Raw genomic sequence first — 27,718 nt, 5'->3', positions numbered from 1 at the left:
CTGACCCATCCGATGAGTTACCTGCTATTGAACACACCTCTGTCATTCAGGGGTCAGTAAGACACTGCTCTCTGAAAAGGAGCTGCTTTAGAGCCTCTGAAATATTCACGAAAAGCAGCAGGAAGATGAATGGGCGCCCGTGTCCCCGCTCAGGGCCCTTGTTAAAAGAAGGCGTTGATCGAGAGGTCAAAGCTGGAGAGAATTTTAAACATCCATTGGCCCAGGGCCCCCCGGGATCATTACGGCTCACTCCTGAATGGAAGGAGAGCCGAGCCAAGAGCAAGAGAAGCCTAGCGCTGTGATATACGAGCATAATCATTTCTCGCTCTCCTCCTTTTTTTTCTCTAGGCAGGGCTGGCCCACACTTCATCCTCTTGCATTTCGGTACAACCTATTCCACTGAAACCTCTGCAGCAGGCTCAAGCACTTCCTTTCCTCTCAGCGGCCTTTTTAAAGGGAAACTTCACCCAGAAATTAGAGTTCTGTCATTATTTTTTCACCCTCACCCTCATGTTTCCAAACCTCAAAGTGGTTATTTTTCAATGGAACACAAAGGGTAGAAATTTTTTAATAATTGTTATGCAGCTCTTACCATATAACAACAGTTCAATTCACCAAAAAAATAAGTATATATTTTTTTAAAGTAAAATTAAAAAAAAGGCAGAATTTTAGCCATTATTCATGAAAATGTTAACCTTCAGAAAGGTCAGCTCTTGCCTATGTTCAGAATTTAAAAATTGCACTTCTTATTTGGTTACTTCACATGCAAGATTCAAGATTCAATTTATATTATTTATATAATTTAAGTTTATTTTTCAATTTTGGTTACACAAAGTCATTATATGATTTCAGAAGACAAGTCAAATGGACTGTACTTTTACAGTGTTTTTATTTTATTTTATTTATTTATTTTTGCCATTTTGAAGCTTGACAGCATAATTATAATCTTAGAATGTGCTGCTCTATTCTTTTTTCAAGTAGATCATTATAAGACACAGCAGTCACAATATCTACAAATAATCACCTATTCTACTGCCCAGTGGGAACCCATCATTAAATGTGATAAATGCAGCTCTTGGAACATGCTGACAGAGTTGAGAAAAGTGCACCCTTCATCCACAACACAGCAATATTAATTCACTCACCTTACCCATGATGCCTGAAGTGAGAAGTACTGAGATACTGAGGTCACTGCTGCCATCTACTGGGTTGTTGCTATATTCACTGTGGTGTTTGCTGTTGAGAGACATGCTATGTGATTTGCCATGAAAATTTCAATGAAAAATATCACATTTATTTTCATAGAAAATTTATATTTTACACAGCTCTACACATGCACAGTCACACAATAGTCCATATCAGTAAATATAGACCAACAAGTTCTTTTTTCTTTTTAATTCACAGAGCAAGCACAGAATTGCTGACTTGAGCATATTTTCTTGAAGACACCATGGAGAACACTTACACTGTTGAATATTAAATCTTAAAGCACTAAAAAAGTCTGAAAATCTGTAAATTAAGTATAAACATTTATAAATTATCTACAAATGGAGTACAAAAGAGTAACCAAGTAATGAACACTTATAACGTCCAGTCACAAACGAACACTCGGGATTCATGATAATAGAGATAGAGATTTCTTTTAAATCAAAATATATGTAATCTCTTTTATTTATTTTTCTTTTGGCAAAATGATGTTGCAAGCTATACAGGCAGCTGAACATTTCATACATTCCTTTTTGGCTATCCAACCTTTTTTTTATTAGAACCTTCCATGTTTTTCTTCTACAAGAAATAAACTCCATTCACCCTAAATGAATGGTATATATTTTTTCATTAAAACGCTTAAATATATAATACTTTTAAGATCATCTTTTTTAAAGATAAAAAAAAAAGTCAAACACACACAGTATTTACCCTGGATCAGACCGTTCAACAGTGTAATCTCAATCCAACTGGCCATATTATTGTAAGATGCCACCAGATGCTGGCCCAACCTTGCATTTCCAGTTGCGGGGGCAAGATTTTTTGTGTTTAATGCAAGAGATTTTGCCCTTAATGTAAACTACTTGATTATAGCTTGAGACAACTGAGCTATCATAGGTAATTTTGCCTGAGGGTATTACTTAACCTGTATTTTGGTAGCTGAGACTATGTATAATAAGGTCCTCAGTAAACAGACTATCACAAGGAGTTTGATTCTACCATAGCAAGCAAAGACTCAGGAAAAACAGCCTATGATAACAGCAGCAAGGATATGTCATTTAGGCCTATAAATGATGTTCTCATAACCAGCCATGACCCATTTGTTTAAACCAGTGTCAAAAGGGTTGTTCACCCAAAAATGAAAGTTCCACCCTCATGTTGTTCTAACATGTATGACAGGACTTTCTTCTGTGAAACATAAAAGAAGATAGGCCTATTTTGAAGAATGTTGGCATCTGAACAGTTTTCCATTGTATGGCCCAAGGAGAGAGAGTGAGAGAGAGTGAGATTTAGGTAGCCTAAATAATGACAGAATTTTCATTTTTGGGTGAAAATCCATTCACACAGAACACATTCTTGCGTTTAAAATGGAACGGTAAAGAATGTAGTGTTTCTATTCATGTAGTTAAACTACTTTTAACCTAACGTCACTTTTTAAAAACAAACGAGAACATTGAGAAAATATGTCGCATGTTTACATAGAAAAACCATAAAAACCTATCGCAAAAATGCATTCTGTGTAAACCGGCCCATAGAAAGTGAAATTTGAGGAGACACCAAGACACCATCTTTGCTTAAATATTTCTTCTTATGAAGACCACACCACCCTTATAGACTTTAGAAAGGAACAGGAAACAACTTGTAATTAGCAGCACGTCACATTATCACAAAAGTTTATAACAACATTTGACCCTTTTCAGTTTGAAGGGGTTGCACGAACATGGATGCAGAGGGGGGAGAGACACACCCACACACACACACGAGCCATTCACCAAAACACACACCGATTGTGCATTGAAAAGCAAACACAGAAACTTTCCATTGTATTTTTATAACTTCAGAGTCATTCTCGTGACAGACACTGGAAAGGGAGATCTTAGAGCAAGCAAAAGGGAGGGTACTTGGCAAAGACTGATGTATGGAGACATCAGATGTAGGTAATATACTGTACTTACTGAGTTTAGATGAAGGCCACAGCAATGTTTAAAAGGATTTGCTCATAGACTGTCCTAGTCAGTTATGCCATTTTGCACCTTGCCCATCTTTCTATGGAAATATGTTTTTTTGATTGTGGTCCGTTTTTGTGTTTCGGACTAATGCACTTAATATGGTCTGGAGGTTTATTTCAGTTTTTACATTTGACTGACAATGTCAGACCATATTTGAAGTGCTCACTGGACTGTTTTTATCACCAAGTGCTATACCAAACTTTAAAATCTATGAGATTGAATATTTCATTCAAAATCCAGCACTTTGACTTGAAATATGGAAATTATAATAAAAGGAATTCCTTAAATATTAATAATGTCTCTTTGTCCTCTACCTCACAGCATGAATAGATGCTTTCATTCTGAAAGCCAGTTAGCAAGCTCACTGTCTATATATGTCATTCCTTTTCATCTGGATATTAGATCTATTTCATGATATGTACGTGGCATGTTAATGTGAAAGCTGTTTAGATTTATTTTTTTGTGACAAAAAAAATCACCGAAGACTTTTCCAAAACGATGGGGATTGGCAGTCTCTCTTTTGACAGAGAAATCTGTATGCTGTTGTAGCCATATGAATTTGAAATCAAACTCATACTTTTACTTTGAGAACTTTTTGAGCAGTTTCTTCCCCTTAGAGAGCAGTCCTTTTTTATTTTTAGATGCCAGGTCTCTTGGACCCCTGGCAGGGCTCAGTGGCCTGACTGGGCCAACAGGAAGCATAGGACGCACAGTGGGAGAGGCGGGTCTTCCAGGGGCCGGAGCTGGCACTGTACTTTCCACAGGCACCTAATAAAACATCCACGGGGAAGGGAAAATTGTGGGATATTATACAACAAGATTGTCTTTTGCCTTATTATCTGCCTTCCTCACACATAACAGTCCAGCTTATGTTCTGAAGTTTAAAACAAATGATCTCAGACTAGAAGTGTGCCAAGAAAGTTAGAGCAAAAATTATATTACTACTCACAGATTGGAACTCTAGAGAAAAGGCAGATAATATGGTTGGTTCCTGAATTAACTCAACTGTTTTATTAAATTTCCTCTTGCCTGCTAATACAGATAAGAAAAGTGAAAATATTCCTTGTTAGAAACCTCAAAGGGTGAGGGGATTTTATATTGTAAAACAGCATCTAAACAGACAGACCTAACAGCACAAGGACTCCACACAGTATGGGAACCAACTGCAGATACCATACAAGTCTAATGCATTGGCATATTAAGCAGAAAAGTGTTTTTGAAAATAGAAAATGAAAATAAATTTGATAAACATTTGAATGAATAAACAATAATAAAGAAATAGTTCAACCAAAAATGAAAATTTGCTCACTATCAGGCTATTCAAGACGAGTTTGTTCCTTCATCAGAACAGATATGGCCAAAGAGTCCATAATCCATAATAATGCTTCCTCCAGTGAAAAAGTCCATCCCCTGTTGTCCTCTCACATCCACAGAAATATTTGTTTAGAAGATTTTCTAAACTTGGACTTGAATTTGGACTGTTTTTGCTTGTAAATGGTGCTTGATCTCTGCATATTTAACTCCTGATTCAGACGAGATTACTTTTTTACTAAAGAAAGCAGTATAATGGATAGGAATGCTGAAAGGTATGGTTTGGCATTAAAAATGTCTTGATGGATTTGTTCATTACAAATACACAATTTTTTGCTTCACAAGACGTTAATTCATAGAATGGAGTCGTGTGAATTACTTGTGTATTATGTTTTTATCAGCTGTTTGGACTCTCATTCTGACGGCACCCATTCACTTCAGAGGATCCATTGGTGAGCAAGTGATGTACAGTAATGCAAATTTTCTCCAAATCTGTTACAATGAAGAAACAAATTCTTCTACATCTTGGATGGCTGGAGGGTGAGTAAATACATTTTCAGCAAATTTTCATTTAGGGCTGAAGTATTCCTTTAAGCAGATAAATCTAAAACAAAATTTATCTTTAGACGACAACAGATCATTCATATTCAACTAATGCAACATATAAAGGAAGTATAGTAGGAAATCCCAATTATATAATTTAGCCATAAAAATGCATTAAAAATCTGCATAAAGGGTGTGCATAAAATCCCATGCATGAGACTGATCACTGGTATCGCCAGTTGCTCAACTTACCTAGCAAGACAAAAGTCTGCTAGGATGGGAAATGGACAATATTTCTCAGCTTTTTTTCTTTTTTGGCAAAGCCGGTGGGAAAAAAAAAGGAAATTAGAATGCAGCGACATCATCAAAAAAACATCAATTATGAGGAGAAAAAAACAACAACACCACATACACAAAAACAAACATAGGTCTTCACTAAATGTCCACTAGCAAAAATACATATTTGTTTCAGTTTTTCATTTATTTTGATTTATTGTAATAACATCATGAATGTTATTATTTTAGTCTCTCTGAAAGAGATGGGATGAGTAATATGTTCTGCTAGTTCATATGATCTGAAAAATAGAGTTTTTTGACAATGTGCAATATACAAAAAGAAACAAAGCCTCCTCAAAGAAATACAACATTTGGGGTACTGTAGTTTACTTTTATATAAAAGCTACAGGTCTGTTCTGGAAAAAACAGGCATGCGTCAACTACGTGAGTTTCCAAATCAGTCTTTTAACAGGGTCACAAATCACGAGCCACGGACCCTATGGACTTCACAAGCTTCAGTTAAGTAGGGTTTTGTGATTCAGTGCAAAAATGCTTTATACTTTATTCATAGTCCGGTGCAGGAACGGAATTTGGCCTTTTCCACAGTCCTCTGGCGACCCTCTACGAACATTCGCTTTCTTAATAGAGTCACGTTCGTACCTGTCTCTTTGCAGTGGGCTTTGCTTCTCCCTTTCCTAGAGCAAGAAAGGTTGGACTGGAAATCACCACCACGGTCACATAACGAAAAAACAAACAAGCACAAGAAAACACAGAGACGGCGAGTGGACCGAAACTCAAACGGAGGATGAATGGACACAGGGCCTAGCGCTGAGAACGGCGATGGTGTACCCGTTTGGTTTCTGGGCGTGGTGCCAGCACTGGATTGGGCTCGTCCTGGCCATGGTGGGAGGGAGTATCTGTCAGATAGACCTCCACATCATCAGGCACTTCTTCGAGAAAATTGGATGGAACCAAGCCCCGATGTCCATTAAGCTCACCCTGAAAGACAAAAAACAAAACACAATAGTGCTGCAGGCTCAGAATAAAGCAGCGTGAGCAGTCAGCATAACAATGATACTTACATAATAGAAGCCGTCTTCATCTATATCCCCAAAAACAGCAATGATATCGCCAGCACAGAATGTCAGTTCAGCCTGCCACAGAAAGCACACGATCAGCAACTATACGGACATGCACATTCAGCAGACGGAGAACCCGAGAGTGCATAAATACATATATGAAAGTGTATTTAACACCTCAACATCCACGTTTGGGGAGCTCTCTCTGGGGTCATAGTCGTACAGGGCAACCATTCTTCTTGTGGCCACTGGGTGGCGACCTCTCCTATTTTGTTCTGTTGGGGAGAGAGAGTCCATTTTTCTGTGAGAGAGGCAGGCTATGTTCAAAACAATATTTGACTTGTTAGCATGGTGTAGTAGATAGTTGCTGCTGGTAAAAAGGTAGCCATGCATTCTATGTATTCTAACAAAGTAAAAAAACAACATCTTTTGAAAGCAACACATAAATCAGAAATATTTCGTTTATACCACCATTACATCTCACAGTTGGGGTCAGTAAGATTTTCTTTTTTTAAATAAATGAAAAGTTTGTAGGCTCATTCACACCAAGGATGATAACTATAACATTTTAATAATCTAACTGTAAAAGAAGGCCAGATAGCTATAATTATAATGACACAGACGTTGGAATCACTTTCATAGCAATATTTTTCCAGCTCATAAAGATAAAAACATTGGCAAACAAAGTTTGCAAATCTTCATTTTTTTGTCATTATAGTACATTTAGACAACTGTGACATGGAAAACACCTACCTATTCTGTCTACAGGAGTGTTGAGAGGGAGAAATCCCTGTTTCATGAGCTGCTCCATGGTTTCATCATCCTCAGCACGGATTTCCGACACCATGTTACAGGGAATAAGTCCACACCTGCCCCGGATCTCCCCACGATAAAAGCCATCGTTATCCTTATCCCCATACACCTTAAACACACAGACAGAGGGATGCTGAAACAATGGGAGGGTCATTTAACAACAGATCATTAACTCCAGCTGAGCGGCACCTTGATAATATGTCCCTCTTTAAACGGGAGCTCCTCGTCAGCTGCATCAGGGTTAGGGGACATGGAGAGAGGGTCATAGTCGAAGAGCGCCACAAAGATTCGAAACGGATCCTCCTGCTCAGACTCATCATAGTATGGGGGAGAGCGGCGGCTTTGGTCCCGGTATCCATCTAAAATGAGAAAGATGGGTAAAAACCAAGATGTCTAATAGACATGTTACCCCTTACATGGATTGCCAAGCCCTGCAGTGTAATATTTTTACATAATTATTGTATATTTACTCTAAATGCTACTTCTATTAACTGAGGGATAACATGTATATATATATATATATTATAGTATATATATATAATATATATATATATTAGTTTGAGGTTGGCAGGATTTTTGAAAGAAGTCTCTCTCACCAAGGCTGCATTTATTTGATCAAAAACAGTCAAATTGCTTAAAATTATTAGAATTGAAACTGTTTTCAATTGTATTATATATTTTAAAATGTAATTTATTCCTCTGATGCAAAGCTGAATTTTCAGCAGCCATTACTTCAGTTTTCAATGTCACATGATGCTTTAGAAATCATGCTGATTTGGTGTTCAAGAAACAATTCTTACCAATGTTGAAAATAGTTCTGTTGCTTAATATTTTTGTGAAAACTGTGATAACATTTATTTTTCAGGATTCTTTGGAAATAAATAGGAAGTTCAAAAGAACAGTGTTTATTTGAAATATAAATTTTTAGTAACAAACATCTTTACTGTCACTTTTGATCAATTTAATGCATCCTTGCTAAACAAAAGTATACATTTCTTTCTTTCAAAAAAATATATTGATGTTATTTAGATGTTGTCAACTACGCAAATATGGCCGTCCAATTGTCCTGGTATACAAAACAATATACAATATGCATGTCTTTAAGGTACAAGCATTCAAAACTTTTTAAAGATGGGCATACAAACAACCAGAGGATTTACTAAAGCAAGTAATTAACAGCATACATGTTATCATCTCTGTATATTACAACAGACAATATGAATAAGCATGCAATTCATTCCAATGAAGTGAAATTCCTCTCCATACTTGCACAATCCACTTATTTGCCAAACACATCTTAGGTGGGTTGAAGAAAACATACATTTCTTACAGTAATATGATGGTTATGATGTGTGTCACTGTTTGTGTTTGCCAGTGTGTGTGGGTGTGTGGTGATTGGGAGTGAAACACCCATATGGCAGCCAGTTACAGATGAGCAGCAAGCCAAACATGAAGCTCCTGACAGGCGCACACACAGACACAGAGAGAGAGAGAAAAAGAGGGGGAGCACACGCAGTCTGAGCTAGTGTAACCATGCAGAGATCTGGATCTGAGAAAGACCCATCAGATGGGGCACATTAGCCCCGGATAAAACTACACCCGTTTCCTTTTGTCCCTGCCACATCTACGAAGCTGTGCTCAATTGTGACTCCAACATGCCCAATGTGCATTCCACACAGTTGCCTTTGCAGTCAATGCCAAGGAACCGTTTGCGTTCTCTTCCTGGTCAACCATTACCTACATACATATTCGGAGGCATTCGTTCGGTGTGAGATGCCGCCCTTTAACTTTAACCATTCAGTCATGCATGGCCAAAGTAAAAGTATGTTTGTGGTCAGGTTGAAAGAGAGGAGGGGTTTGGCAGGCATCCATCGGTGGGGCAGTGCAAAGGGGGAGGAGCATTCTCTGTGCAAACATGTCACTATTGGCTATCTTACAGCACCACTTCCAACACAAACTTCCATCTCGGTGCAGTCCAGTGCAGTTTCATGCGTTTGGCCATTTTCTTTCTCCTCGGACCTCACTCTAAATGCACGTACCATAAGGAGGCCTGCGTCCCCCGTGCCTTCGGGAGGACCATGTCCTGTGTCGCGCTACACTGCCATAGTAAACATCCTCCTTGACGGGAGAGAGGTTCCCTTCACTGTTACTCTCAGTGGTTATCTCTGAGGGAAACACCAATCAGAGAGTCGTTATACCATGCGAAGGCTGTTCTGCGTCAACCTGCCCAGGCTGGAGACGCCTAACTACTCTGGCATCTCTATTTTCAATCATTTAAAGATTCAGAGAGGGTTATAATGATTGAAAGCAACAGGATAGGGTTATGGTTGGAACATACAGTGGTGGTCTGGCACACATTGACAAGCTTATGAACAGTTCAAACAGAGAAAATGTGGAGCAGGAGGACAGACAGGCCCTGAACGCAAGTCTCAGACTCCTGTCTCTTACTGGGAGAGCACTGACCAATGGATGGGACCGTGAGGGGTCGTCGCTGAGGTTGAGGTTCTCGGTGAGATGGCTTCCGGTATGATTCCCGATCCAGCTGACTCGAAGATGGAGTGCTGGCTCCGGTCTTGAATCGGGAAGAAACCAAACTAGTTAAAGCCATGCAAATCAAGATGTCACTGGGGTATTGTGAGAGGTCTTTCCCTTTTTGAAATACCTTGGGTGCATTGTGGGAGTTTCGTCGCCTGCCTTCTTCATGCTGCATTTCAGAATACAACTCCTCCTCGTCCTCTTCCATGATGTCTGAGAGGTCCGAACCTCGACTGCTCTCTGTATGATACTCTTCGCTGTGACTGTAATGAGACTGTGAAATGCAGATTGTGAGAGAAAACAAATACACAAGCTAATACAACAAACCTAAGCATTCAACGCTGACATTTGCCTCTTATGCCTGTTGTTATATGGTAAGGCAATCACTTCAACTGCCATACCTGCCTGCCCAGCTCTGAGCCCCTGAGGAAGTCATCCATAGATGCTCCTCTTCTGCGGGCCTGATAGCTTTCCTCATCCTCTTCCTCATCTGAATTTTGAGAGTGAAAGCCCTGGCTTCTCCTCTGGATCTAAATATATTAAAGTACTTTCAGAAGTCTTAATAAAGAGATCTGACAGGTATGCTGAGGTTAAGTACTGACAAGATAGCTAATCTTCTGTATGTATGTTTATTAACTCATTTGTTCTCATTTGCACATATTAACCCTAGAATGCATAAGGGTCAAAACTGGCCCTTTAGGCTGTTAATATTTGAATATATTTTGAATAAAATTATTTAATTTATATTTTATGTATTTCTCATAAATGTTGTATGTAAGCCTCAGCAAAAATGTTGCATATTTGTTATTAATAGTTAAAAAAAAACCTACCCCAAGTCTTTGAAAAGGGGGTCAAAATGACATTTATGCATTTCCTATGGAATTCTAATTCACAATAATAATAATAATAATAATAATGCTAAAGTTTTTTTCTGTTCACAAGATTATCTAAAAATAAAATATTTATAGATTTATTTATAGATTTGTTAAATAATCTATATGTTAGATTTAATTACTTTTTATTTTAGTAATTTTTAATTTTAAATTTTAGTAATTTTAGTTTTATTGTATACATAAATGGAAAAGAAGAAATGAACATTACTGAAACATTTAAATGTATGTAATCAACTTAATAATACTATAAGTATATAATCATAAAAAAAAATTCATTACGCTTAATAGGATAGTTCACCCAAAATATGAAAATTTTCATAATTTAATCACCCTCATGTAGTTCCAAATCCATAAAACTTCAGTTACTCTTCTTAAAAAAAAAAAAATTAAGAGAGTTTTCTGTCCCTCCATTGAAAGTCCAGGTAACCAAAACTTAAAATATCCAAAAAGGTCAAAAAGGTGTTGTAAAATGAATCCATATGAATTGAGTGCATTAATACAAGTCTTGTGAAGAGATATGATTGCTTTATATTATGAATTTTCTTTTTTGTGTGAACTATCCTTTTAAAGTTAAAAAATAATAAATAAATGTAATAAAAATATAAATACATTAATTAATATATAAAGATGATAAAAATGTAAATAAAAACAAGAAGAAAAAGAATATATATATATAGATATATATATATATATATATATAAACACTGACTTCGATATGGGTCGTTTTGACCTCCAAGTTTTTGGATCATGCATTCTAGGGTTAAGGTTGGTTTGCAACTACTTTATTTAATGCTTTTTGCTGACTTGACTCACCCGTCCACTCTCTGCAGCCACTCTTTGGGCTGCCTCTCGGGCAATAGCCTTGGCTACAGTGTCAGGAATGAGCGTACCCCTGGGCTGGGGGAGGATCCTTTGAGGTGATGGGGAACGGCGGTTTGGGCAGGCCGGGGCATCCAGGGTGTGTCCGTGTGGCAAGCCTGTAGGCAGGCCAGATGGGGAGCAGCCAGGCTCCCATGGCTGAGGTGGGCCCCCTCCATGATGAAGCATTCCTGGCCCTTGCTCTTTGGTTTCCAGCTCTCTGGCACTTAGTGGTCTTTGGGATTGGGGAAGGGGCAGTTGGGGAATGTGAGGCTGGGGCATCGGGATAGTGGGCTGGGGTTGGAGCATGGGGATGGCTGGCTGGGGTTGGAGCATGGCCATGGCCATGGGCTGTTGGGGTTGAGGCATAGGCATGGGAGGCTGGGGTTGGGGTTGGGGCATTGGCATGGACGACTGAGGCTGAGGCATTGGAATGGGGTGTGGTGGTAAAGGCTGGAGGTGGGGTGGAGAGGGCTGTGTGTGATGGGGCATACGGTGGGGATGGAGATGAGATGGGGGCTGGTTGGGGTGAACGGGAAGGGGTTGGAGATGGGTGGGTGGTTGGGGTCCAGGGTGAGGGGGAAGGGTCCGGATTTGGGGATGAGGAGGCATTGGTTGGGACTGCTGGGGCATGTGGTGAGAAGGAGGGAGGGTTTTAGGAAGAGGCACCAGCAGGTGGTTTGGAATGACGGCGGCATGGGAGTCTTGAGATTCTCCTTGTGCTGATAAAGTCCTGACAATAACCTCATGAGCCTCCAAGCACTGGAGACGGTTCAGTTCGACTGCCACATAGTCTGCCAGTGGATACATCACCTCAGCGATCTGAAACAGCATTAGTATTAGCATTAAGATGCCGTACGAGTAGCAAATGATTAAGTAGCAGCATTGGTTACTTGGGGGAATAGGGATTTCGCCTAGGGCGTCAAATTGGCTAGAAACGGCCCTGCCGTCACATTTACCGTTATTCAGTGAATTTTTGCAGGCGAAATTCAGAAATTTCAATGGGAAACAATATATAATGGATCTTTTTTTGCGACTGCATGTGACCGCACCTTTAGAATCAATGTTCTCCTCATTAATCATCCAAATAACATAAACAACAAAAAGATCTTTAGTGTGAAAATCTTCCATCACCTAAAACCACCAGAAACATTGAATTCAAGTGTTTAGAATCACCCAACTCCACCAACAGAGGGCATCAGTATCACTTTTTGATAAAAATAGGTCTTGATGACTCTTGTTTAGTCTTCATGCAGTCAAGAACTGTTCTGTCACATAAACATCACCACATATGACTGCTGATGCATGGGCATCCTTACCCTCTGACCCTTTGTGCACACTGCATAGCCAATGACATTTGCACCATTGGAGGTTCCCATGGTTGTCATTGGAGGGGGCTTCCAACGGACTTGGAGGACCCCTGGGGCGTGTCCACACTGGACCTGGACTTCTTGAGGAGGTAGAGGGGGTCCTGGGGAGGGACAGATAGCCACCAATTAGTTACACTAACACACCTGATATTCAATACATGATGTTTAGAAAGGATTGTTGTCCACTGGATTCATTTGCTTGAACTCATGAGGGCATACATTACTTCCAAGAGTCTGAGTATTTCAGCTAATTAATTAATCCAATTAGCCTCTCTAAACCCATTTCTGTTGCCTTTGACTATTTTAAGTGGAGTGTTGTGCTAATCAGAATAACAAAAATAGCCGTTTTCTGTCTTTTTTTAAATTCTTAATCTCAGAGGAGATTGTGTGTGCTGTTAGGGTCCGATGTGTGTGTCAGTCTTAGTGGGTAAAAACACTGATTTTCTGATTAATTTAGATTTGAACAATCATGACATTGATTCTTATAATCCCAAAATAATCTTCAGTGGCTGTGGGAAAATCTGTTTGTTCAGCATTTCCTGTCACTGCATTCTGCTAAACTAACACAACTGTACAGTTTAGGCACTATACTTAACTTTTACAATCTATATTTTTATAATGTACCAAGTACATTACTAACCCTTTATCAGTGTTACCAGCAATGCTGCTCCCCTGCTGCTGATTTTACCTTAGCTCTGAATGTGTTTTCACAGTCTGTACTGAATGTGATGCAATAAAAAGACTGTATACTGCGACTTCTTTTGAGGTACACTCACAGGCTCTAAAAACAAGCATTCAGCGCAACTACTGCAGTCCAATTCATAAACAAGTTACTCTGTTATTTTATGTGAATCAGAAACATACAAAGCAGCAGTATAGTTTGATTCACAAACAAACAACTATAATAAACTTGTTCTTTTAAGTGAATCCAAAAAATACAGTGAACCGGTGTAGTTTGATTCACAAACATTTGACTATTAGAAAATGGATACTTTAAATGAATCAAACACATCAGCGCAACAGTGTAGTTTGAGTCGGTTCATTAAATGAATAATTAAAAAAAAAACAGCATTATCAGAGAGACACCTTATAAATGAAATACAGAGTAATGAATCAGAACTGAATCAAATGGAGTCAAATCATTTAAAAATGGTGCGATATCTTAACAATTTTAGAGTTGAACTTCACCTGCAGCTTGGGTGCAGAACTCCACCCCAGTCTCTCTCTTCTCTCTCTGTTCCAGGGGCATGTGCCAGGGCACCTGGTGAGGTTTGGCCAACACTTTTACCTTGTACACTGTGGCGGCCTTCAGGTTCACAAAACGCAGTTTGTAAGAGCACGGCCTCACCACAGCATGCTCCACACCATCTAAGTACACAACATGGCCGTAGTTACTATTACTGGGAAGCCAAGAAAGTTCGGCGGAGTCACGTAAAATATCGTCCATGCGCAAGCCGGTGGGTGCCACCACAACATTGCGGCCCACCAGCAAGGTGCAGCGCAACACATCGGAGAGCCCCCTGTCCGTCACGCTCTGTACTGACACGCGGTATGTGCAGGAAGCCAGGTCCAGCTTCTCGAGAAGCAGTTTGGTCCTGCTTCCAAATGGCACAGAGGAACGTACTTCCCCGTCCACTAAGATATTGTAGCCATTTATGTTGCCCCAGCCAAGGGGCACTAGAGGTGCTTCCCAGGCCACTATCACACTTCTTGCCAGCTGTTTGATCAGGTTGATCTTCCTGGGGTAAGGCACGATGTCATCACCCAGCTCCTCTCCATCCAGTGCACCTGTCCCATTGGTGCAGTGGCCGAGGGCGTCGCTCCTAAGGCTGTCCAGATGAGCACCTCCATCTATGGTCATCAGGCTCAGACAGCTCTGCTCCAGCCTGCCCTGCTCCTCTCCACCCTCGATAGATGGCTTTTCCTTGTCCTGGACAAACTCCACAAAATTTGAGGGAACCAGGCCACGCTGGCCATCCAACAGCTCTCCTAAAACAAAGAGAAATAGAAAGATCTCATAAGCTGCAGCAGATCTCATTACATAAAATGCAATTGTGATGCATTTTGTAAGCATGTCATTTTAATACATGCTGCCAGGTGATGCTAACTGATTAAATTCACTGTTACTTGTCTACGTCAATTATTTATGTCCATTAGTAAATAGGTTGTTTGGATTTTTTTAGATTTTGGGCAATTGGAGATCTGTTCTTTTTTTAATTTAGATTCTTAATTCTCTAATAATAATTACACCTCTCGTATCATAACTCAATTACCTTCATAAAATCCATCATCGTCCATGTCCCCATATACGTACAAATACTTCCCTGCCACAAGAGGAAGCTCTGCTTCTGGATGCTCATTAGGTCCATCATAGGGATTATAACTGACCGAAAGACCAGACAGCGAGAGGAAAAGAAAAAAAAAGGAGTGAAATACAAACACACACACACACACCTCCTGAGTAAAATACAGTCAGATAAACAGATACTGTTATCTGCTCGTGGCAACCAGTTAACTGAATGATCACATTGCAGCTGTGATGTATGACAAACCTCTGAGAGGGATGCTTGCATGGGGCTACTGGAGCGACTCTGGGTTTGAACGGTGGGTTTGACCGACAGCTGCTCTGGCTTGTCTCTCTTGTGTTGCTGTACTATGGGCAGTTCTGAGACCAGTGGAGATCTGTCAGATCTCTCATCACCTGCAAGCATGAGTTATAATGGAAATCAATGGCTTTGATCACTGAACAATAGGATGGATCTGAACAAATGGATCTAAATAAGGCTGTGGAAAAAATAACATTAGGCAGATGAGAAGGCAATTAAATGAAACAGATTTATTTAATATCAAAGGAATCAAAGTGATGTGTTAAAACGGATATTTTACTTATTTACACATGCATTACTTATAATTATAAAAATATGAACACATCTGTAATTTTAAAAATTACATATTTGTAATTGAAAAAAATGCAAATAAAACACACAGATCTCAGCATACACAACAGGTTTAACTAGAGGCTAATGGTGCTGGGGTTGGAAGTATCAAATGTTTTAATCATTCGATAATTTCATCATTTAAAAAAATCAATAATAAATATTCACCTCCCAAAAGTTTTTCTGATAATAATAATAATAATAATAATAATAATAATGATTATTAGTAGTAGTATTATTCTTTTAGTATTTAAGAATAGAATGTAGAATGCAATAATTCAAAAGCCAATGGAAAAATCCTATTGAGTTTTTGTAGAGGGAACCAGGGTGATTCTAACTTCTATGCTGACGTACAAAAAAATGCATCATTTTTGCAGCTCTCTATTTACTGAAAAAATATTATGCATTCTGAATGTTCCCCCATACCAAAAGCCCTATAATTTTACCATGGTACACTGTATGAGATAAACGCAATGTGCTGCATGAAAAGCAAAAAAACAAAACAAAAAAAATAAACAAAATTTTGTATTTAAATTAGATGCATTTAAAGGAAGGTCAGAAATTCTAGAAAGGTGTTATCAAAACTGCTCACAACATTCTGAAATGTCTGTGGTTCATGTGGGAGAAAATACACCTCCAACTGTTTGAAAAATGCTTCACTCACTTTTTTCAGCCTCGCGCTGCAGGCTGTTGTAACTGTTTTTCTCCTGTGAGTCAGTGTTCAGTGTCTCCTCCGCGTCTGACCCCAAGTGATATCTCTCCAGCTCTTTCGACAAAATATTGCACTGCTCACTCTGTGTCCGGCATTTCTGCTCTAAGTCATGAACCTTGACCTTTGAGAGTCAGGGTAAAGAATATACAAGAAAGAAATACACAAATGAGGAAATCAAATCATTTATATCATACATAGGAATAAACACACAGAAGAAATATACTGAGCTGTAGCAGTAGTTCTCAAATGGTTTTGCTTTAGGAACCAACAATATGCAAAATTGTTAACGTGACATGGCTGAAAAGAAAAACTGACAATTTTGTATATGCATACAAAACAGTAGTTTGATTTACCAGCCTAACATATTGAACAAACACTGGGCAAAATACTGTATTATTAGCAAAATCCCTGCTATTAGACATATGACCCATCACTGAATAAATTTGCGACAAAATGCTGTAACGTTTGATTGGATGCACAGCCTGTGACAATAACAACTCGTTATGGCAATTGTTTTTTTCCCCTTTTAGAAGCCTATTTATTCTGATATCCTAAGGGGCCATTCACACATGACACATTTTTGTGTTTGAAAGCGTGAGACGCAGGGCAGTGGAATGAAAAAAAGGCCAGAGTCACATTTTTCAAAATTGAACCTGTTTTTAGGGATGTGCTAGACCAGGGGTAGGCAAGTTCGGTCCTAGAGAGCCGCAGTCCTGCAGAGTTCAGTTCCAACCCTGAAAAAAAAACTCACCTGCCTATAGCCTTAGTAATCCTGAAGACATTGATTAGCTTGTTCAGGTGTGTTTGATTAGGGTTGGAGCTGAACTCTGCAGGACTGCAGCTCTCTAGGACTGAACTTGCCTACCCCTGTGCTAGACTAATCAACTAAACTATACTGCTGCTGCTAGTCGACACTGGAAATACTAGTCCTTTACATTAAATCTTTTTTTAACATTGTTTTATTGTATATATGGCATGGAAAAAATCATTTCATTTAAACTTAGACCTTGCATGTGTTACTTGCAGCGGGCACAGAGAAATGTCCACTCAGAAGACAAGAAGGTGAAGGCGTATTTTGACTTTGAAAGCAGGAAGGTTGTTTGTAAACTTTTTCATGTCAAACTGGCATATAACAATTAGGCTTGCTTATAGCTTTATTATTCTGGTGGTTATGAGTGAAAATAGCCTACTGATAAGAAATTAAACCGGGTTTAAGGGGAAACATTATAAATCAAACTTGATTGACAACAACAGATCCACATCCTAATGAATACAATACTCTTAAATAATGCATAGTTGCCAGTGCACATTAGGTTTTTCTTCCAATTTTGCTGTCTGTCATGTATATACATACTTTTTATGCACGAGAAGCATATTTAAACCCAAACATGCAAGTGGTGGCCATGGTATTTATATTGGTTAACTTTTAAGAAAGTCTGTTTATAATAGGCTATTGAGTTTGAATTCAATTTTCCTCTAATGCCTATTGATTTAGTAGATTTTAACAACTATGTCTATATTGTTTAATGCTGATTAAGTTTAATTTACAATCATCATAATGCAAGTAAAGCACAGTGCATATATAAGTACGCTGCATATATTTTTCAGCAACATTCAGTATGGGATTTGACTGTTTTATAGATTAAGTAGGCTTTTCAAATGGATTACATATACAACATTTTCAAAATACAAAATCTCTTTTTAAACAATAATGAAATTAGCTGTGGCACACATCCCTAGTTTTAACTTGAGAACCTTGTTTTTAGAACAGCATGCATGAGACGCTGCAAAAAAAAGACTTTTTAGTGGTAAAGGCATTAGAGGTTTAAATAACCTCTATGTGTGTGTGTGTGTGTGTGTGTGTGTGTGCGCGTTTTTGCTGTGGCATGTATAGTCTCAGAGAAATTCACTAAAATATAATGTCCTCATATGAGGATGCAGTGTCTCAGGAGGTTAAAGTTTCAACATTAGAATGAAAATATAGGAAATTGCACCATACAACCAATACATCACTGTCATTTTACTAAAGTCTTTTTCTTAGCTGAATTATTTGCAGGTGAGGTTGAAACGTTGAGCATTTTAATCAAAACTTATGCTGTAACATCTACTAAATGTGACTCATTGCTGAACATCTTGAATTTACTTGTAAGAAGGGAACTATGTTTGAAAATATCTGTACCATCTGGTCTAGGGAACCAGTTTGCCAGTTACTGCCTGACTGACTCCTGGAGTCACTCCTGAGAGAGCAGTATTTCCTACTGATAACTTTAAGTATTGCTGTCCCAATTTCCCAAGCAATAGTTAAGAACATCAGACTTATTTCTTTCCTTCATGTAAAATAAGTAGTTGTACAAATTTCCTTCTGGAAAAGATGCAGTACTAATCAAAAAATAGTATTACGTATTACTCTATGTTCTTTAAGTATCATTGTACCATAGAACCATCTTGTAAGTACCATAGTACCATAAAACATGAATATGGTAATCATTTAGTACCATCATATACTACATATACTACAAACGTTTTTTCAGTAAGATTTTCTTTTTTTTTTCTTTTAGGAAAGAACATTTATGCTGTTAAGTTAACAGTATGTTTGCAATATCTTTATCACAGTATACTTATATATTTTGAACCTCACAATAGCCAAAAGCTCACAGTAAAAAATTTAAGATTCAAACCATGCCAGTTTTTCTCTACTCCATCACCATCATGCACCAGAGATGTAGTGACATAAGACTGAAAGGTTTGAGATTTAACCGCAGAATTTGCATGACTTAGACAAGAATGAATTTTGTGTGTGTGTGTGCGCGTTTTTGTGACAAATGAGGACATAAATTTGTATAATGACAAGGGTATGACATAGGTATTACAAGGAGAAGGTGACTTTTCAGGACATTGTCCCCACTTTTCAAAACGCTTATTAATCACACAGAATGGAGTGTATTGAAAATCTGAAATAGCACAAAGTTGTAAGTAAGGGGTAGGTTTAGGGGTAGGGTTGGTGTAGGGCAATAGAATATATGGTCTGTACAGTATAAAAACCATTACGCCTATGGGATGTCCCCACTTTTCACAAAAACAAACCTGTGTGTGTGTGTGTGTGTGTGTGTGTGTGAGTGAGAGAGTGTGTTTAAGTGTATTATATAACCAGACCTTAATACTGATACAGTCACATAATTTCACCAGGTCCTAGTTTTACCGCAACAACAAAAGACCTGATGCAACAGCCTGTCACAGTCTCAGGGAAACTTCATTTTGTTTGTTAAACTGATGAGTGTAGCAGCAGAGATACTCAAAGGACACACAATAATGCAATAATTTTAAAGGGATGGGTCACCCAAAAATAAAAATTCTGTCATTATTTATTCATCACTCATGCTGTTCATACTGGAATGTAATCAGTTAATAATTACTTAAATTTCAGTCTGTTCTTCACACAAATCCTTGACTATAGTCTCAAAAATTCAAAGGCACAGCACAAGTCACAATGAGCACTTTTATGATGCTTTTATAATGTTTTTGTGTCCTATTTGAAGCTGGAAAGCCTCAATTTACTCACATGGAAGAAAATTCATCAATATTTTTCCTTTTTTGTTCAATGGAAGAAAATAAAATGGGTTTGGAATGAGAATGATGACAACATTTTTTATTTCTGGGTGAATTCTTCTTTTAAAAGAGTCATGGTCCATGTTGTTTTTTATGCCTCGCATGAGAAAAAAAACTGATATGGAAGGAAAAAAATCTCAGGATAAGTGAGTGTTTGTACCTGCATTTTGTCCATATGGCTCTGTTTAAACACAAAAGGGAAAAAATATATATATATAAATCAGAATAACAAGGGTCTGAGATGAAAAATATCACAAAACAAACAAAATACTCAACTATGGAAAAAAGGATAAACTGAACGGCTTGAAACAAAATCACAAGGTGTAAAAAAACAATATTAAAGATGGAAAAAAGCAAAAATTATGAAGGTCATAAAAATGAGGATACTCTGGAAAGACGCCCCATAGGGGACATAAGTTCTCCTCGAAAGTCAAGCTGATAGTATGTGACAAGCAGAAGCTTCTCAGAGTGGACTGACTGTCAGACATGGAGGTCTTTTATCAAACACATGAGGGATCCAGACAGGTTGCACCGGTCCCTTGTAGGTTTATCAGATAATTTGGGTAGACAGGTCCTTTTTGCACGAAAGGCAGACTCTGCTGACCAAGCCAGGAGTGTAGATTAGGATTTTCATAGCAGGATGCCATAGGACAGAAGGAAAGCAAAAATATTATATTTTACCTCTAGCAGATGCACCACTTCTTCGCGTTCTTTTTCAGCTTCAGCCTGAACCTGAAAATAAGAGATAGCATATTTAATTTAGCTGTGCAAATGCAATTCCATTTACTCAAAAACCGACAGACCCAAATCTCAGAAAGTAATTGCAACGTCAGTAGACATCATAATTTCACATTGATTCTAAAAGATTTGCCAAGATTTGGTTGGCAAAGCTACTTCATCTAATTTCAGACAGATTTATTGATCCCAGAGGGGAAATTCAGTATCTGAAGGGTAAAACTGTGAGTCACAGTTCACAGCAGTTACTCATAAGTAGGGGTGTAACCGTTCTCTGTCGAAGCGTACTGTTCTCCACCCACGGTTCGGCACACACTTGCACCGCGGTTCAACTTAAATCTGACAACGCATCTCTAATTTGGCTTGTTAAAAATAAAAAACAGTTAAAACAGACAGAGTTTGGTTATGTATGTTTCTGTCGATGGATACGCATTCTGGCTTCCCAATACATTACAAAAACAGCTATGAACAAAATAAATAAATAAATAAAAAATAAGTACTACTAACTCTTTGTAAACTGTTCATTGCGAGTGCCATATGCTCGAATATGATCAGTGTACTGGATCCGTGCATTGTCTTAAATTTTTTTATGTTAATCAAACAAAAGACAAGGAAATCACTCACTGCTCTTGATTGAATAGCTTTTGTAACTTTAATAAGGATTAATCTTTAATATTTACAGTCAAATATACAATTTTATTTTACATTTGAGTACTTTATTCAATTTCTGTACCTAAAAACTAATGTTAGACCTACCTTAAAAAACCTGAAAAGCACTGTTCATTTTATTTGTACTGTTAGTGCTGTTGCTTGTAGTTAAATTATTTGTTTATTTTTATTTGACAATATAGTCCTTTTTTCCCTAAACATAGCCGAACCGTACAGAAACCGTGACTCTAAAACCGTGTTACAAACCAAATCGTGAGTAATTTGAACCGTTACACCCCTACTCATAAGTGAGTAAAATTGCACTGAAAACTCTTTGTTTTTAGGCAAACAGGAAATTGTAAGATAAAGACAGGCTATGATTGCCATGCGAGTTGAATCAAGTCATTTGTGCATATATGCCTGTGTCGTGTATGTGAGGTAAAAGCTCTGTCAAACCCCTCCCTAGGGATCTGCACTGATGCGGTGTCTGCTGTCGGCTCTAATTGCTTTGTTTGCCTGTCGCTGCTCCTTCCTGAAAGGCCGCAGACACAAAGAAAAGCAAACAGTTCTGCAGCCATGATCCTATTATGTGACTGTACTGATTTTATCCAGCCCTATATGCCAGAATATCTATTGCTTCCATGTCAGAAGAATATTTTCTTATCCTTACGTCAACTTCTGCGGAAGGACTAGAATAAAATTATGGCATATCATGATCATTAGATATGATATAATAAATAACAGATGAATAAGATATTGGCGTGAGGAACTGAACTAGCTCATAGTAGTGATCTGTGCTGTAAAAAAAAAGCATTCATTTCAAACTCATTTGCCTTGCTAAATCTAATTTAATATATAGACAATAAACAATATTTGATCTCATATGACGCAATGTAAAGGCCTACAATAATGCGGTTTGACCAGTGTGTCACTGTAGCTGCAAGACTGTAATTCAGTGCTCCAGACTGCAGTCCAATAGAAGAAGACATGCTTATGAGATGTGCAAATGCAGCAGTACAGTGTGGGAAAGTTTACAAAACTGCAAACAAAAAATGCTGTCATGTGTAAAGGCCCTGATATACTCATGGTGAAGGCTATTGTAACTGTTGCACAAGTTTTTGTCCTGTGAGTCAGTGTTGAGTGTACCAACACTTCGTTCTTCATTTAGAGGTAAAAACAAGTTTGATATACACAAGCAGTGGCTTGCTGTTAGCGAAAATACCGACACTGATGAAAGCGGCATTTAAATGAATATGTAAATATGTGCTGCAAGCTTTTCTCTCAATAACAAAATAAACACACAACTAAGATGCCAGTGGTGAGAAAATAGCAGTTAAGAAAGCATCTGATTAGAGTGATGCGGATGGCACTCCAGTAAGTCACATCACATTTATTTATATAACATTTTATACAATAGATTGCTTTAAAGCAGTGGTTCTCAAACTGGGGTACGCGTACACCTGGGCGTACCTGAGATGACAGAGGGGGGTACCTGAACAAAATTCTGAGTTTTGGCATTCATTTAATTCTACCCCAACTTACAATAACATTAAAACCGAACATGTATTTCTGACAAGCAAAATGCTGCTTCTAATGTAAAAACAGGAAAATGGGAGTGCCGTAAATGGTCAAATACATGATATCCAATGAGCTTACCTCATCTTTTGCGGTCACAACTGACGGCATCCACACAAGCAGCGGGCATCGCGCTGCTGTTCAATGTATCTTTAAAATAGATCTTTACTTAATAGCATGAAGAGCAAATATTGATACGGACTGAGATCGATTTAAACTCTCTTCGATACAGACACTCTGTGCGTGTTATTGTTTTCATGTTTAAGATACGAGCAAGAATGCAAATTTCCCTGAATATCCAAACGATAAATTTTTTACAACAGTTCAACAAAAAAAGGTAACATTATAAGTGAACATTTTACATTTTAAATGTAGCCTACATTTTAAACAGAATATTGTCATGTTTGTTCTATTTTGCAATTAAATAATAGTTCCAACTAAATCCATATCATCTGGTGTGCGTCTCCAAGCAACATACAGCAGTGTTTCGTTAGCTAACAAATCTGCGGCTTTTAACAATTTGGAGAGTCAGTGATTAATAACCCATTCATAACTATTTTGCTTCATTACTGAATGAATGAATGAATGAATGAATGAAGCGACGCCTGGCTCATTAAGACAGCGACTTGCCGCCACCTATTGGCAGTTTTATTTTTAAATCTAAAAGTATTACTTCGATTTGCCATAATTTATTGCTTTATTTACATTAATAATACACTTAATGGAATGTTAAGAATATGATATAAACATGACATACAATTAATAAAGATAGAAAATATTTGCCTCTATAAAGTTAAAAAATGCACCTGTAAATCAATTTAAGGGGGCAAATATTGTCCTTTAATAGAAAAAGTGTGACTGCGGTCTAAGTGGAAGAGACGGGGTACGCAGAAAAATGTTAAATGCCCCAGGGGGTACACCGCTGTAAAAAGTTTGAGAACCACTGCTTTAAAGCAAGCAGTATTAAATAGAAAAAAAGTCAGTGTTGCTTTCTGTTAGAATTACTATTTGATTTTCTACTACAAAGCAGCTCTATATGTATATTAACTTAAATGATTTTAGCAAATGGCTGCAATATAACAAAGAGTGAAAAATTTAAGGGGGTCTGAATACTTTCCGTACCCACTGTATAATATAGAATATGTATAAAATATGTATAACTCTATGTTAACTAATTGCAAAAGTTGAATAATTGATCAAAGCCTATACTGATTAATCGGTGAAATAATCTACGATTATTCGATTAATCATACTAGTAATCGTTGGATTAATTGATAATAAAAAAAAATAAAAAAAGAATTTACACATCTGCATAAATGACTAAATAACAGCTTGGTTAGATATTACAAATAAATATTATTAGTATTAAATATCCATACATAAAAGGGAACTGAAAAATAGCATATATGATGATGGCCTGTTATAAAGTTTACAAGACAGTTTTAATGTGACCTTCAAACTTACAATCTGTTAAATAAATAAAAATCAACCCCTGGGACATACAGTGACTGTAGTTAACGAACACACACATATGTGTGTGTGCAGGCATGTTTGAGGTTCACTGAGGTTCTTACCTTCTGCAGAAGGTTGATCTCCTGCTGTCTGGAGTTGAGGAAAGCCAAGGCCTGCTCATGCTCTGCCTCCAATTGCTGCCGCCGATCCGCAGCCTCTCGCATATGCTAAATGTGAGAAAAAGTAAAAACAGAAAGAGAGAGAAAAAAGGAAATTAGAATTAGGACATGTTTGTCACACATTTGTAGAAACTCCTGCTTTCTTAAATATACATTGTAAAACAAACCATTAATCACTGTTCAAACCTGCTGTTTTCAGGCTGCGGACAATGATCTGGGGGGAAAAGCATCATGAATAACCACACAGGCGCTTTAACAGACACATTAAGTGCAATAGTGACAGTGTGAGTGATGACACCAACAGCCACTGATGGAGCAGCACTTGGTAAATACAACATGAAAATTACGAAAACCAAGAATGCCACGATAAAAACTGATGAATAAAACACAATAAACAATGTCTAATGGACTGTTTGGGTTCAGGTTTCCTTCTCCTTTATTCAAGATTCAGCTAAACTGGACAAGAGTAGGACTGAAGCATATCAGATGTGTTGTGAGGCTTAAAAGCTTAAGCTTATAAGGTCTAAGATCCATTTTTTTCTCCCCATTTCTCTCACTGTCCTCATTTCCATCCTCTTTAAGAGAGTTAAAGCCTCTTTTCTTTGATGACTTTGGTGGGGTTTTAAGCGCACATACACACCTCACACACTCACATGGCTATACATTCAAAGCTTTGCATATTCATTAAAATAGGAGCAGATGAAGAGGAGAAGATAAACAACAAAATATATTTATTTTTACAAATGTGCAAATGAACATAAAATTTATTAGTTACATAATAGCATATAAAAGTTCAAAAGATACATAGCTACATTTTAAATTCATGTCGCTTCAAACCATGATTTTCTTCTGTAAAAAATAAAAGATATTTTGAATAATGTTTCTGTCCACACAATTGTCCAATGTTATTTTGGACCTCACAGTGGGACATTTTATCAAAAGAATTTCTTCTTTCTGGTTCCACAGAAAAAAAGTCATAGATTGACATGAGGGTCAGTAAATGACAGATGACAGCATCTGTTCATTTTTTTATTTTTGGGTGAGCTATCCCTTTAAGAATGTAAGATTTAAAATAGATGACTTGCCCAGTGGAAAGTTCAAATGAAACATTTCAGACAGAAATTCAAGAAGCTCTATTTTTTTCTTTAAAAGAAAATATTTTATTTCAGTCCAGCTGCTGCAACACTATCTGGAATGGTTATGCATTTCTGAGGAGCAAAAGACATCTTCAAACAACATCAAAAAGAATCCTGAAATTTTACAGAAAACCTCTTGTTTTCTGCTCGACTCATTGCTATACTACCTCTAGTTCTTTGTCTCATCTCATCTCTTCTGTAATCATTTATCACATAGTCAATAATAAGAAATGTAGGAGAGATAAATACATATTTCTCATATCAAAGTCGATTTCTTGTTATAAGAGCTTTCTTCCTCTCGAGACACATGACACAAGCAGTCCATAAAGTGACAAGTGCAGGAACACTTTTCATTGAACAATGAGTCAGCAACATGATGCTGGCAGAAACAAATCAGATAAATGCAACATCATTATCTGAGCTGGTATCTGTTTTTTCTTTAAAAGCAAGACTCTAAATACGATCTTAAATAATACTGATTGCTTGATTAGATATTTAAAAAGCTGTCACAGTAAAAAAAGGAGTTTAATGATATAATAAACAGTCAGTTTACAGTATTTTACAAGGCCGTCTCTGTCCTCAAAACTCTTTCTAAATCATTGGTGTTACTAAGATTAAAGTTTGAGATGCATATTTCCAAGATGTATTGAATGCTGGCTGGATTTGAATCGGTAATCAAACTACTGTTTCACTAATATCCAACAATGATCTTACCTTCAGGACCTGCTCAAGGTTCTCCAGTTTGTCTTGGAGCTGAGCCTTCTCCTGCCTGGCAGAGTCTTTCTCTTGACTCACACACGCAAAAGCCTTTCTGAGCCGATCATAGTCTGACTTTACCTACAGAAACAAAATGAGGATATATAAACTGTTTTAAGTCACAAAAATCCAGCTAAACTTACATAACTGTCACTTAAACAATGAAAAGCAGAGCTAATAGAGGAACCTTGGCCAGACTTCAAATGTTGGACATTTAATTATGACCACAACAAAAGGAAGAAAATGGCTGACTCTGCAATAGTGCTTAAATGCGTTTTACAATGGACCGTGAGAACATATTTCACAATGAGTGTGGGTCTAAGCAGAATTTTTTTGAAACAGTATTAATCATTTTGCTAGATTATTTCAGTAGTTATTTTTCATTCTCATAAAAGGTGCAGTGATTCTTCATAAGGCTTGAAACATAACTCTCTGGCGCTGTAGACTATATAATAAAAATTCAGGTAATTTGTATCTAAGGCATCAGCTCTAAAAATAAAGATTCAGTGTTCAAAAATGTGTTTGACTTTTACATTGACTCACGATGTTGGCAGAACTCAGAGAAACACAACTAATCACCTGATGAGTGCAGAAGAGGGTCACCTCAGGACAGAGTCAAAAAGGAATCCATCCAATCAAAATTCACCACTCAATATATCACATACTAGTGGCTGCATCATTCTGGCACATGCCCATACTCTCTCTCATTTATTAGCACACATTTCATCCGTTCAGGCTCAGAGAAATGGGGAGGTTGAGTCACATCTTGTATCGATTTAAGATCGGTATATGAGATTGCGCCTGGTGCAGAAGCGTGTGACAAACCGACCCGTCCCACTTGGGGTTATTTACCTACTTTTCTCAGCCTTGTTAGCACCACTGAATGCTGGGAAATGAGCCTTTGATCATTGAGGGAAAGGGAATGAGAGCGGGCAGCACTACCTGATTAAACAAAAGACATTTTATCTCAGACACTTGTCTGGGGTTGTGACAGATGGCCCTTTTTGCTGTTAGAGGAGAGGAGCAGCCTGTGGATTATTCAGAAAGAGACTGCCAAACCGTGGCATGGCGGCTTGGCAAAAAAAAAAAA

The 27,718-nt window shown here is 37.8% G+C and overlaps 1 protein-coding gene across 1 annotated transcript; it reads right to left on the bottom strand.

Moving 5' to 3' along the window:
• Positions 1–3,384: 3,384 nt before the first annotated feature.
• Positions 3,385–26,664, bottom strand: LOC107722823 (RIMS-binding protein 2-like). Its single transcript, XM_016531309.1, has 19 exons — positions 26,587–26,664; positions 24,680–24,784; positions 20,829–20,879; positions 20,308–20,328; positions 16,494–16,662; positions 15,402–15,594; positions 15,167–15,276; positions 14,082–14,882; positions 12,843–12,994; positions 11,479–12,345; positions 10,174–10,302; positions 9,900–10,046; positions 9,701–9,809; positions 7,427–7,596; positions 7,178–7,346; positions 6,602–6,699; positions 6,428–6,499; positions 6,195–6,344; positions 3,385–3,983 (listed from the first exon to the last, which is right to left on the bottom strand). The coding sequence occupies exons 2-19, from the start codon at positions 24,779–24,781 to the stop codon at positions 3,795–3,797; spliced, it is 3,699 nt and encodes a 1,232-aa protein (XP_016386795.1). The 5' UTR covers positions 24,782–24,784; positions 26,587–26,664; the 3' UTR covers positions 3,385–3,794.
• Between the last annotated feature and the right edge of the window lie 1,054 nt (positions 26,665–27,718).

This window comes from Sinocyclocheilus rhinocerous, unplaced genomic scaffold (genome assembly GCF_001515625.1).
Source record: "Sinocyclocheilus rhinocerous isolate Xijiao unplaced genomic scaffold, SAMN03320098_v1.1 scaffold1055, whole genome shotgun sequence".
NCBI lineage: Eukaryota > Metazoa > Chordata > Actinopteri > Cypriniformes > Cyprinidae > Sinocyclocheilus > Sinocyclocheilus rhinocerous.
The sequence above is the reverse complement of the archived record's forward strand: the minus strand, read 5'-3'. Positions and strand labels throughout refer to the sequence as shown.

Excerpts from the sequence above, each read along its gene's own strand:
- LOC107722823 (XM_016531309.1), bottom strand. The coding sequence starts at position 24,781 with ATGCGAGAGGCTGCGGATCGGCGGCAGCAATTGGAGGCAGAGCATGAG. Across the intron at positions 14,883-15,166 it reads CGATGATGGATTTTATGAAG|GAGAGCTGTTGGATGGCCAG; the intron begins GTAATTGAGTTA and ends TCTTTGTTTTAG. Across the intron at positions 7,597-9,700 it reads CCTCACGGTCCCATCCATTG|ATGGATACCGGGACCAAAGC; the intron begins GTCAGTGCTCTC and ends TTCTCATTTTAG.